This window comes from Cheilinus undulatus, linkage group 12 (genome assembly GCF_018320785.1).
Source record: "Cheilinus undulatus linkage group 12, ASM1832078v1, whole genome shotgun sequence".
Classification (NCBI taxonomy): domain Eukaryota; kingdom Metazoa; phylum Chordata; class Actinopteri; order Labriformes; family Labridae; genus Cheilinus; species Cheilinus undulatus.
Window position 1 is genome coordinate 26529630 of NC_054876.1, and position 13628 is coordinate 26543257.

At 39.0% G+C, this 13628-nt stretch overlaps 1 protein-coding gene across 4 annotated transcripts in view; it reads right to left on the reverse strand.

The window, feature by feature from the left end:
- gabrg2 (gamma-aminobutyric acid type A receptor subunit gamma2) overlaps positions 1 to 13027 on the reverse strand; it is an 80465-nt gene extending 67438 nt beyond the window's left edge. For all 4 annotated transcript variants that reach the window (XM_041802140.1, XM_041802139.1, XM_041802138.1 and 1 more), the window contains exon 1: positions 12601 to 13027. In XM_041802140.1, coding sequence (XP_041658074.1) covers positions 12601 to 12716 — 116 coding nt within the window. In that variant the 5' untranslated portion in view covers positions 12717 to 13027. The remainder of the gene's footprint in view (positions 1 to 12600) is intronic.
- Positions 13028 to 13628: the final 601 nt, after the last annotated feature.

Here is a 13628-nt window from a genome sequence, read left to right on the forward strand (position 1 = left end):
AGCAGAAACAGTCACTGCTTTTAGATCACTTCTTAAATCTCATGGATATAGACTTGCTTTTATGTAACGTTATTTTCTGCTCCTTTTTATTCCTTTATTAATCTTTCTGCCTTTTAATCTCTACTTTTATTATTATTACCATTACTACTACTTTTGCTGTTTTACTGTTATTATTATTCTTATTACTATTTCATTCCCACTTCTGATCTTTAGCTTGTTTTAATATATTTTACTCTTCTTATTTGTGTTCTTATCTTTTTCATTTCCTATATCCGTTATCTTGAGTTTTTATTTAGGCAGTTCTTACTGGTTTTTGCTTTTACCCTCTTGATGCTTGTATCATTTTAGCATTTTCCTTCCTCAGACTTTTTCTTTTACATTTATTTTTCCTTTACAATTTTGCCTCTCGTATTGTTTATAGTTCTTATTGCTTCTTTTTTATTTGCCTTTTAAAACTCCAGTCCCCTTGGTCTCATGTGTTTGTGGTTGGGTGTTGGTGATATCTTACTTCTTGTGATATCTCAGGATGTCTTATTCTAATGACGTCTTAGGTTTCTCAGTTCTGATGATGTTATAGGATATCAAAACTCATATGATTTCTTTGGATTTTTAGTTCTAAAAATGTCTCATGTTGCCTCAGTAATAATGTAACAGCCTGGGGTTTGATCTTGTTTTGGTTATCTTACCTTGAGTGTTCTCTTATGTTAATGTTTTGCTGTCTTTATCTCGTTGGGTTCTGCTGATTTGTTTTTCTGCATGTCAAAGCACTTTGTAAACCCTTTTTTTTAAAAGTGCTATATAAAGTTACTATTGTTATTATTATTATTATTATTATTATTATTATTATTAATATTATTAAGTAATCAGCACAAAACATGGGTAATCTACAGCTACAGACTGTCAGCTTAAAGTAGCTGTTTATATCTACTTACGCAGTGTTTTATGTTACAGCATTTCCACAGCAATGCTAAACATTTGATGTGTATTAGAGCAGCTCTGTAACAGAAATCTCCATGACAAAACATGAACCCTTACAGTTATAGATGTGGAGAAATTCTTTGGCGAAGTAAAGTGAGATAAAAACTACAACTATAAATGTAAAACAAGAATAGTTATCTTCATTGTAGACATTTTAGTGTAGGAAATTCCATACAATGGACCTTTAAAAAATAATTTCAAGGTCTTCCAGCCATTTCTCACTATGGTTATTATGAAAATACAAAATAAAAAGATCGATAACATATAGTCTAGCTGTGCAGTCCTGGTTGTATAGTTATTTTTCACCTCCAAACACACCTTCAGTAACAGCTTAAGCACTTCTGAAGTTCTATTTTTACTAATCTAACAGAAAGAATAAATAAACTACATAATGGCAAAGTTGAAAAACTTGATGTAGAAACAGTTTGTGGTATTTTAGAGTGAGTTTTTTTTATGAGGGCAGAAAAGCCAATCTATTGAGTTTACTTCCCCTCAAACCTCAAAAACGAAAAGGATAATGATGTCTCAAGAGCCCCTGACCACAAATACCACACTGACAGAGCTGTAAATGTTGCTCTTGTTTTTAAGAGACTTGCTTGATCTTGGTAAATAACACACTTGAAACAAACTTTGAGGTATTCTCACAATACATCACCTTCAGAATTGAAAGGTGAGCAGAAAATGGAAGCATGCGCTGGAATGAGAAAGTGTGAGGGCAAATGAATGCATGTCAGAGACTAAGCACGAGCACAATGCTATAAGAGAGAAGGTTTGTACTAACAGTGGCAGTTTCTGTCTGTAATTAATGTTTGATTTATTGATTGACTGAGCGGTTCATTACACAATCGGTGCCTGAGATTAGCTTCTAGATCTCTAACACTTTTTTTGCACTAAGGAGGACTAAAAGTTTGATGAGACCTTTCTCTTAATGGCACAAAACAAGTCACAGGACAAAAATAAGAGAAAATGTAAACATGTCTGTAAATAAAGACAATTAGACAATTAAGACAATTAAGTTTTCTATGAAAGGGAAAAGGCTTAGTCACTGGCCTAAAACTGTAACGAAGCCTCCCACTAGTAGCCACAGTGGCTTCAGCTAATGGCCACTGTCTTCTCGCCAGAGCGCTCCAGCACTTCACTGGACATAAACATGAGAAGCTTAGTGGTTGATATGTTATAGGAACAGCACAGTATGGTAGGTTTTTGACAGGTACTTAGTCTGTTGAGGGTTATAGTCACAAATAATTACTCAACTGAAGTGAAAACAGGCCACATTTCAAATCACAATATCAATCTGCAAAATGAAGGAATGAAGGCTGGCAGAGCTAGCTGCTAATGTTTGCTTCAGTCTACACAGCATATCAGACTCATATCATACCTGCTGACTTAATGACCCGGTGATGAATCTGATTGTTTAGTAAGTATATTCTATTCTTCAGAATAGTCAGTCAAATGCAGTTGAAATGGGTATTAAGTAGGGAAAATAAATGTCTGCAAACACCCTTAGCTTTAACTTCTAACCTTGCCATTGATACTGAATAAAACGCGATACTTGTGCCCTATAAAGAGGATCAGCGCTCAGTGAAGAAATCCCTAATCCATTACTGTTTGCCTCCACAAGTCAACCGTGCAGACCGATGGGTAGTAGGAAACCCGCACTTCACCAGGATTGTCAAGTGGGAGCCCTCCTTCATCAGTGTTTCGTCCAGTTAGTCCCACGACACCTCCAGAGGGCTGAACAGTGATCTCCAGCATCCCAGAGCCACCCCCCTCCATGCCAGCCCTCACCCCTCTCCATGCCAGCCCTCACCACCCACCATGCCAGCACGGAGACATCATCTTACCTATCGTACCACATGGAACACACAGCCTCAACAACATGCCACCTACAACAGACCCAGGCTCCGTACATGCAAGCTCCAGGTAGTGGCAATGCCGATTCTACCTTCCTTAACACCACTCATGATTACAGTGCAACAGTTATAGTACAGACATTACACATAACTAAGAGTAAAAAAAGGGTGAATGAGACAGATTAGAATAGAGAGAGAGAGAGAGAGCAAGTTTAGCAATAGGGTCTGGAAGGCAGGGCTAAGGGTGTGGTACGCTGTCGTGGGCTAACACACACCCCGGCAACATTTTCATGAGGGAAGAGAGAGAAGAGAGCAGATTAAGCAAAACTAACAGATAGAGAAGTTAAGGGGTTTCGTCAACCTTCAACCTTCATTTGCCCCAGCTGGCATTACTCCTCCTCATCCAAATCCACTGGCTGGCCTGAGCTGCATCATCTGACATCTCCTTAACTGTCTTTCACAAATTCTGTCCCTGCACTCTGAGCTCTCCAAGTAATGAAACAGCTGATCTCGCTACAAACCCTCTACATCCCACTTCTACTGGACGAGTCCTAACTTTCCATCCTTGCTGGTCAGCTTCTGCTCCTAACTCTGCATATCTCAGCTTCTTCCTTTCATTGGCCTCTTCCACAGAATCCTCCCACGGAACCATCAGCTCTATAAAATAAACTACACGCTGACTGGTAGACCATAGCACTGTCAGGCCTCCGATTGGTGCAAACTATTTCCTGTGGTACAACAAGTTTCCCTCCTAAATCTACCTGCATCTCCCAGTCCTTAGCATCCTTTAACTGGCCTAACTGGTATCTTCCTAAAAACCTGCCTCCTTTAACCTTCTGTCCTTCTTGGACAAACTGAACCGTACTTGTTCCCTGATTCTGTCCTGCATTCACCTGTCGCATTCTGTTTTCAATTCCTGCTGCTAGACTTTTCAAAACCCCGTCATGTCTCTATGTATATCTACCTTGTGACAGACTGATCTTACATCCTGCTAAAATGTGCCTCAAGGTTGCTGTCTCGGAGCACAAAGGACATGATGGGTCCCCGTCAACCCAGCACTTTAGGTTCTGGGGTGATGGTAGGACGTCATAGGTGGACCCTAGCAGGAATTTGATCCGCCTATCTTCCAGACTCCATAGGTCTCTCCGACTCAGCTTCCTCTTCTCTACACTCTCCCAGTTCATCCACTGTCCCTGCTTAGCCTGAGCCCCGGCCTATCTGGACATTGCCTACAATCTCAGCCTGTCTAAGAGCTGCCTCTGCCTCCTCTACTGCCTGTCTTGGGCTCCATTTCCTTCCTTTAGTTGGATTTGGAACAACACTGCTAACTATTCTATCTTTGCTCCCTTCTAACAGCAACTCTGCCCTAACCTTTGAGCACTTGAACTCTTCTTCCAAGCTAGTGATCGGGAGTTGGAGTATCTCTTTGCCATATAGTGCCACACTGCCAAGACACAGAGGAACGCCCAACCACTTCTTTACATATGAGTTAATTACTCTCTCCAGCTTCCCTATCTTCGATATTGGTATCTCATAAACTGACATGGGCCACATCAGTCTAGGAAACAGCCCAAACTGCAAACACCATAACTTCAACCTCCCTGGGAGCCCTGATTTATCAATCCTCCCTAATCCCTCCACTACATCTTTTCTAAACTGCTCCACCTGTTCACTGTCATTAAGGTCTTCATTGTAACATCTCCCTAAGCTCTTTACTGGCTTCTCCTTAATCGACAGTATTTATTCTTCATCTACACAAAACTACCTTTCAACAATCTTCCCCCTGGATACTGAGATACTCCTGGACTTCCTAGGCTTGATTGTCATGTTAGCCCACTTGATATAAAATTATATATATATATATATATATATATATATATATATATATATTTTTTTTTTTTTTTTTTTTTCAAAACATGCCCTCCGCTAAAACCTTTGTGGTTTTATTCATACAGTACATATGGAATTAGGGCTGAGCGATGAGGCCTAAAAGTAATACTGTGATAAACGAACTTTTCCAGCTTTTCTCTTACTGACATGTAAAACTCTAGAAGGGAGTTTTCAGCAAAGAAAAAAAAAAATTACACGCAGGAAAATTATACTTTGGATCAAGTATCTTTATGAGATTTTTAAATCCTGGCTTTTAAACAACACTTACTAGGGCCATGTCGACTGTCAACTGCTGTCTTAATCTCAGCATAATCTTGCAACGTATTTCAAAAATTACTGTTTAGTTTGACATCTTTCTATTGAGATCTGAACCACTGCCAGATAACGGATCCAGAGAGTTTCCTGGATGGGCAGGGGATCGAGCTTCCTGCTGTGTGGGAAAAGTGTTCAGAGACAATGGTAGAATCAAATCTAATAAGAGAGCATGATGACAACTTCCATGTAGTTTATATTTGATGTTCCATCATCTTATGCATCTCGCATAGCAAAAGCTGTGATACTGAAGTTTTCCCAACCCCTATATGGAATATGTCTTTAAAGCTATCTATTTTTTCTTATTAAAATGTTTTAAATATCTAAATATATTTTAAAATAAAAACATAAATGTTTAGAGGAAAAACTCTGATTTGCAAGGTACCACTAAACACCAAAGTAATTTTACCCAGCCTTGCTTGCCTCATGTCACGTAAAAGGTCTCTGCTGCAGAACCTTATGGAAGGTTAAGTTCAACTTTTTATAAATAGCTAAACCACCCCTTAGAAATTAAAACATGCCGTCTTTTCGTCTCTATTTCTGTACAAACTCTGATGTTTTATGCTAATGATCAAGATTTCTTTAGAACACAGGATACACTATATAATCAACATCCTCCTTGCATTACCCATTATCTTTTACTGAAACCCACCAGTGTAAATTTGTGCTCTCTAGAGAGAGCTGATTTTCTGATGCATAAAAACGCCCCCCTTCTAAATAGGGAAAGTGCAATCAAGCATATATTCATATCTCCTGCTGTCTTGGCTGTTTGTGCCATCTTTCATTTATGCACATGCATACACGCCTAATTTAGTAATTACATTGAAGTTGAACCTCTGATAATAGAAAGCTAACATTTAAGGCTCTTTCATTAAAAACAGATTTGTTTCACTGCACAAAGCTTCAGAAATAAGACAGGAACAAATTGGGAAAGTGATAGCTTGATAGACAGAATCAAAAACAGAGATGTACCAGTTTTTTAAGCACTGTCAGAGCTTCAAGCTGTCAGCGCTTTTGATAAATTATGCAACCTCCAGTTACCATTAAAAAAGTAGAGTTCAGATGCAACCTTGAAACATTTGTGAGCTTTCAAAAAAGGCTGTGGAGCAATGAGAGAAAAAAGATGGGTCTGAATGAAATAATAAAGAATCAGAGATTGTGAGAAAAGAAGACACTGTTTCCATGGTAAAGCACAAGAACAGAAGCCCTGATAGCTTTCTCATGTTCAGCTGCTGGGTGTGAGAACGAATGTTTTGACCAGCACTCTGCCTTGGGCTGCATTAAGTGCCAATAAGTGGCATCCATCTCCACTAGAACACTGGCGCCTTAAACTTTAAATCTTTATTATTTACTCAAGTGCACCATTTTAGATATGACTAACTGGGTGTTATGAAAAAAATATCTAGAGAGCATCATCTAGCACTGACATAATGGACAGAGAGAAAGATGGACAGATAGATGAACAGTATTTAAATAGATGGACTCAAGGTGGCCAGGTTGATGCAGATGATAGAACTATGGAAAGACAGAAGGATTGATGAGTGATGCATTAATTCATAGCTGGATGAACATCGAACAATACCTTGTTAGGTAGCAAGTGTACTAGTGTTGCACAGTACACTAGTATACTTGCTACCTAACAAGTGTACTAGTGTTGCACAATACTCTGAAATTTTGGTACTTCTTCTGAACTTTTTATTAGGGATGCATGATATTATCGGCAGTATATCGGTATCAGCAGATAATAGCTAACAAAGATAATTATCAGTATCAGCCGATAATAAAGTTTACACTGATCTTTACGGCCGATAATGTGACATCATAATTAAACACACGCGATGACACCGGATGTTCGCCAACAACTAAACATAACATGTCGGCTGTGTAGAAGAAGTTTGAGGTGTGGGAACAAGACAGCAAAGTAGCTGTTTGCATTGCTTGTAAAGTACATGTGATGCGAGGAGGAGCACACCTTTAACACCACCAGTTTAATTTTGCATCTAAAAAAACGTCACCCTGATCACTACAAGGACTTTCTTAAGATAAAGAATGACAAAACTTCGTGCCAGGGAAAACTTGCCAGCAGCCTCTACTAAAGTCATTCGACAAAGCTAAAAAATAAAGCAGCGACCAGCCAAAGGTAAGGAGCTGAACAGGAAAATCATTGAATTTACAGCTCTTTATAATCAGCCTTTCAGCATGGTGGAATATACGGGCTTCCACCAGCTAATGATGCATTTAAAGCCCTGATATGTTATACCTAGCAGGTGCTCGTAGCCTTACCTGAACTGCAAATCTTTGTTTCCAGTCACGTAGAGAAGCTCCTCGTTAAAGCTAAACATATTAGCTTCACCACAGATATATGGACATCAAGTGTTCATCCTGTTAGTATGTTGAGCCTCACTGCCTCAGTGGAAAGATGAGGATTTCACTCTTAAAAAGCCTCTCCTACACTCACAGGAGTGCTCACTCAGCAGCCGCAATTGCAGCCGCTTTTGATAACAAAGTAACCTGCTGACAGTGTCAGCAGGTTACTTTTTACTACTCTTAAAGATGCAGATGACTTTGGCTGTCCTGTTAAAAATACATGAAGCACTGTAAGTTTTTCATTAATGTATGGCTGTATTTGAAAAAAAAAACAAAAAAACTATACATCCTTCATTTCTGATAAAAATCCTTCATTTCTGATAAAAAAATAAATATATATAAATTGTAGTACAGGATGGAATTGGTGTTTTTTACCGTAAAAAAAAATGTAAGTAAATATTGGTATCGATATCGGCCAAAATGCGTTTTACAATATCGGCATATCGGATATCTGCAAAAATCCAATATCGTGCATTCTTACTTTTCATACTAAACTAGAACTTCCTGGCATTTATTACTATCCATGGGGCAAATTTGGCTCTGGTATAAATACAGTATTAACTAGGAGAACTACGAGAATTTTACAAAATATTATCAGTATCTCCACAAGGCAGGTAGACATGCACAGAGTCAGCAGTGAAGTAGACGGCTCCAGTCATTCATTCAGCTTTATACAGAACGAGCCTGAGCCGTGAGACATATTATGGCCTGAGCCATAACATGTCTATGAAGTGACAGACTGGAAGATGAATGGTTTGATAGAAACATAGATGCATATGTGGACAGCTATATTCTTATTGGTAGATAGAAGGATGTATAGATGGATGGGTTGATGCACTGAAGAATGGATATTGATACGTAAATGCATAAGACTAATAATTTGGACGGTAATCCACAGATAGATAAGCAGATAGATGAGTAGATTAACACTAAGATAGGCTGTGGTTGGATATATGGGTTATGATAAACAAGGGGGAGAGATGTGTGAGAACTCTGGTGTTTTTGGGGTTGCTGCAATGCTATCATCTATATTCATCTTGCAGAGTATATATCTGTGTGTTTGGAAATGCTCCAAAGATGAGCACATCAAAGGAAGAGCCATGTGTTCTCCACTGCAGGCAGATCTGATGTTTTGCCTGCTAATTTAGTACCTGAAGATCTTCAGAGACGTCTTCTCCGATGTGTTTGTGTGTGCATGCCGCTCTGTGTTCATGCGTATTAGTGTTTGTTTTTCATGCATATGTATGTCCGCCAGTGTATTTAATGAGGGAGAGTCAAGAGTTAAGAAGTGTGTTCACAACTCTTCACATTGAGGACAACCTGTGAGTTTCATCCATTCTAACCCTTCTCTCATTGCACCTTCATCATAAAGCACCCTCTTTATGCAGCAGTCAGAACCTGTCCACAATATTAAATAGATCTCAGATTACTTGTAAAGCAGCAGAGGACGGTCCCTTCACTACAGCTTAACTTGTTCAAAAGAATATCTAAGGAAGGCAACTAAAGCAGCATCAGCAAAGAAAACAGCCATGTGCCTACCATTAGCATCCACAACAAGTTCCCTTGAGCTATTATCTTTGCATGTTTGAAATTGAAGCTAATAAAGGAACCAGACTCTAATGAACCCACATGCTGATTATTCACATGTAATTGGTCCTGCACCCATGGCAACAACACAACAAACCACTCCTGCACATCCTGTTTTTTTTTTCTGCAATCCTCTTCTCACAAGGACTACCATTAATGAAGCAAGAATACACCACAGTAGCAATGTTTGACTAATTACCAGACAGTATTCATTTAACATCTTATGTAATTGATCAGTTGATTTACTAGTAATTAACATCCTATGGCTCTCTAATACAAAACATACCTGGCCTATGTTAGCCTGGCCTATACAGGCCCCACTTGGTCAGTCTAAAAACAAGCACACAGATTTTTCTCACCATGGTATGCAGAAGTAACATTACTCAGTAGCTGCCAATATTTTTTTTATTAAGATAGATCAATCAAAAGTTTGTTGACTATTTAAAGTCGGTCTACACTGTCAAATGTGACCGAAATGTTTGCCTTGAATATGATGTAAACAAGCCCTTAACAGATACAATGAACATTCTCAACTCATTAAGACAACTGACAACACCAGACTAATTGCCGAACCAATGAAACAGTGATAACAAGGGCCAATTCTGTGTTGTAAAGTTTTATGGTAGCATGAGCTTTCAAATATAATGTAAATGGGCTGGCTTTAAACCATTTTATTAGCCTTTTATGTGCAGGATATGTCAATGTGTCCAAATGCAATGCAATATTTTAATGAGAGAGGAGTGCAAGGCATTCAACCACAAAGAAAACATTTTCAAACTAGTTTTAAAAGTATCCTAGATTCACCTTTTGTGGACCTGTTTCCTTAAAATAGAAAACAATGAACCTTTTTGGAGGGAGGGCAGTCAAAAAAGTTCTATATTTATCCACTTTTTAAAATTAGAAATAAAAAGGGGCTGAGACACCAAAGATGACCTTAGTGAAAAGATTTTTCTACAGGACAATGACTGGGGCAGGTTATGTAGCCATGACTCTTTACGTTTTTTAATAACTACAGAGTCACTGAATAAAGATATTAACTACTATTTATTAATCCACACCTCCCAAAATCTTTCTCATGAATCTGAAACCTTATTACCCCCTCTGAGATATTTGACAGATATAACAAGCGAAAGGTAGCAATGTGCTTTGCCGTCTTACACTGGCTTGTCACAGTGTCTTAAATCAACGCTGGAAGTGAAAGGATTGGCATCTGTGTGATATCAGCTACATTTTTTTTTTATTCTACAATGCAAATATACATGAAAATCATGATGGGATACATGACACATTGACAGGTTGTCAAAATTGCACATTTCTAGCTCATTATAAGTGGTAATGAGAGACAGACACTCTATGATGGCTTCATTGAGTCCAGTGCACAGTAGGAATCCCATTTAAAGGGATAGATTTTTAAATGAATGTCACTCACTTAGTGACAATGTCCTTTAATGAGATGGATGGGAATGTATGGAATGCAACAAGTGGCAAAGTGTACTCTAACAAAGCAAAACCATACTTTTTTTCTGTGAAAAATGTCCTACATACTCGACAGTAGCAAGTTTTGTTTTAAACTAACATAAAGTAACATCTTAATTTCATGTACCATGTGAATAGCCTTTATTTGCTAGCATGCAAACATATAAGCCAATCAACCATACAATTTTCTCTGGTTTAGAGGTTTAAACAATGATAGGTTAAATCCAAATCACTTTATATTCTGTTGAATGAAATACAATGTCAAATGCATCTAAGTGAGTAGGTGTATGTTTTTGGCAAGATGTACTGTAATGCATGTTTACTTCAGTTGTTTGTAAAGGGGTAGTTTGTTTGTTAGGTTGCTGAGGGACATATCTCACTCAACACCGTCTTGCTGCCAGCTGCCATGTGAAGGAAATGTATTTCATCTTTACAAAGTTCAAAAAATAGCAACTAATACCCCTTGGTGATTCTTAAAAAAATATCCCCATGACACCACGTCATCCTTAACTTATTTTGGGCCTACATATGAACCCTTCATCCTGGCCAACAATAAAGTTCCTCCACACTCAAGGGTGTTAAGCCAGACTGGTATGTGGTTAGAATTCTGATGTGAAGCAGTGATTAGACCATGCACAGGGGTTAATGTATGTTGATAGACATCAGACATCACCACACATAGTGTCACAATGAGTCAGAAAGCAGCAACCATCACAGAAACCATGCCAGAGGCCTTGAGAAATGTCTTATGTAAGGGGTCCCATACAGGAATCACAATTACTTTAATAAAATTTAAAAAGCAATGGCTGTCTTTTAATTGTTGTATTTGATAGCCTATTTTGGACTTTAAAGTGATAATCTGACAGAATTTATGCTTTTATAGGTTTGAGCAACATATTACCTCCACTTACTTTACTTATTCTTAAAACTCATAATTTGCTTTGTTGTTATTACTTAAGAAGCACTGAAATGTCACCAACATAATCCAACACAGCTTTTTTGTGTCACTCACAACTTCTAAAATCCAATGCCCGTCAATATACTTAACCCTGGATTTAAAGGGACAAGAAGTGATGTTTACTCAGGCATATTGTGAGCACTACTTGTGCATATAATTAAGAGATGCACAGGCCTGACTATGTAGGCTGGGCAGGGAGCCCTGTGGTTGCCATGAGCATGACGGTGATTGAACGTCGACTGATTTATCTGCCTCCATTTTTCACCCTCCAGCAGCACAAGACGAAAGCGGCAAGAAGAGCCTAACCATCCGTCCCCTTCTTGACTATTCTTATCTAAGAACTCGGGTGTAATGTCGTCTTGACAGGGACAACCAAACAGCTTCTCTAAACAAACTCACATCTTTACCTCACGTTAAGCTGAAATGGCAGCCCTGTAGCCTGCATGCTCGCGCAGACGAGAATCAGTCCATATGTGTTATTCTTGTCCTTATTGTGCCTTTACACTTGTATCCTCTTTGTGATTGTCTGCCATTTTGAAATGCTTTTTTATTTCCAATACGTGGGATAAAACCTACCCTCATTCATGCTCAAGTTGGCTTTAACATAAACGACTGTTTGAATGTTCGGCTTCTGCCACATACGACACGTTCAATAAAGAGGCTTTGGCTCCTAGAATAGACCTGATCCTTAAAGATAGCTTAGCACAGACTCAGTGTAGCTTTAGCTTCAAGCAAATTAGCTTGCAACTATGCTATTTCTAACACGGGACAGATTGTGTGACACACTAGGATGTTTCATCACTGAAAATGCTCGATATTCAACAACGTAACCCCTGAATATGTTGTATTAATGTATCCATCGCCTTTGTTTCTTGTGGGAAACATACACGGATTCTCCCAGTTGTGCGATGCATTTGTCGCTGTGGCTATGTGAAAATATTTTGGCTATATCACACTTCCCCGTCGAATCTGAATAATATGTCCTATTAAGCTAAACTACATCGCTTTCTAAAATTAAATTCCTTATGGCAATATAACCTTTCATGAGCACACTGAAAGCGGGGTTGTGTTGCCATTATGGGAGGCAACGCGAAAGGATATGTTAAAATAAGAAAAATGGTAACAGAGAGAGCCAGCATATATTCTTTTCAGCTGAAACATCAGGCGGTCATTTCTTACCTTGTAGGCAGGTTAACGACGATAAACACCCAGAGAAACAGCTTCAGAGGGAGAGAAGGCTTCGCCATTGCTGTCGAGCTTTTGTAGGCTAAATTTGGTGAAGCCATCATCACCATCTTCGTTTCCTCTTTATTGCAGATGGACGTGTCCGTCTATTTACTGTGTTTCCTCTGTACGATACATTACGCACGTTAGCAGTAGCGGGTCTGCAAATCTAGACCCGAGGCGGACGTGCGGTGGAGTGAAATCAGCCAAAACAAAATCGATGCGTGTCGAAAGCTTGATTTCGTATCGCTCGTTCGTTTCTGGCGTCTCTCTTACCGAATTGACAGCCTAGCAGGGCCCTAAAAACTGCTTCAGACGGCAAAGCCCCCCCGTAATAAGCTACAGTGAAACCGAGCAGCTGAGAAAAGCAGTGGAGCCTCAGTCTGAATGCAGATTAGCGCTGGGGTCAGAGAGGAACTGATGCACGTTGCAGCAGCACGGATCAACACATGCGTGGTTTCACCGAGCGGAAGCAGGGGAGCATAGAATATTAGGGAAAATACTTAGCTTGGTGCTACAATAAAGAAATTGTGAATTTCATTTTCGCAGCACACTCTCGTTGTGCACCACGTGATTTTTGTTCATAGCCTATAAAATGTGATTTAATAGCTTGAGGAGCTGGGCACTGGTGTGCCTGAAACTTCAATTATTACTAGAAATCAATGCGAGAGAGCAATTAACAGAATTCAGTGCAGTATCTAAGAAAATGAGATCCAAGGTGACACTCTGGGGTACTTTACAGGCTAATAAGAAGCAGAGCCACTATTTAATGTAGTGTGAGTGACCACACTTTTTCTACTTAGAGTAAAGTAAGAAACTTTATAAGTGATTATGTAAATCTTTTCGAGAGTAGCCAGTGTTGCTGTTTGTGTGTTTCTCAATGCCACACAGATCCATTTTGAATCCTAAATGAGCTGCAGCCATGAGTCCAGTCCAGTCACGCTTTCAGCACCTTGGACAGCTCTATTAGTTTCATCTGCATT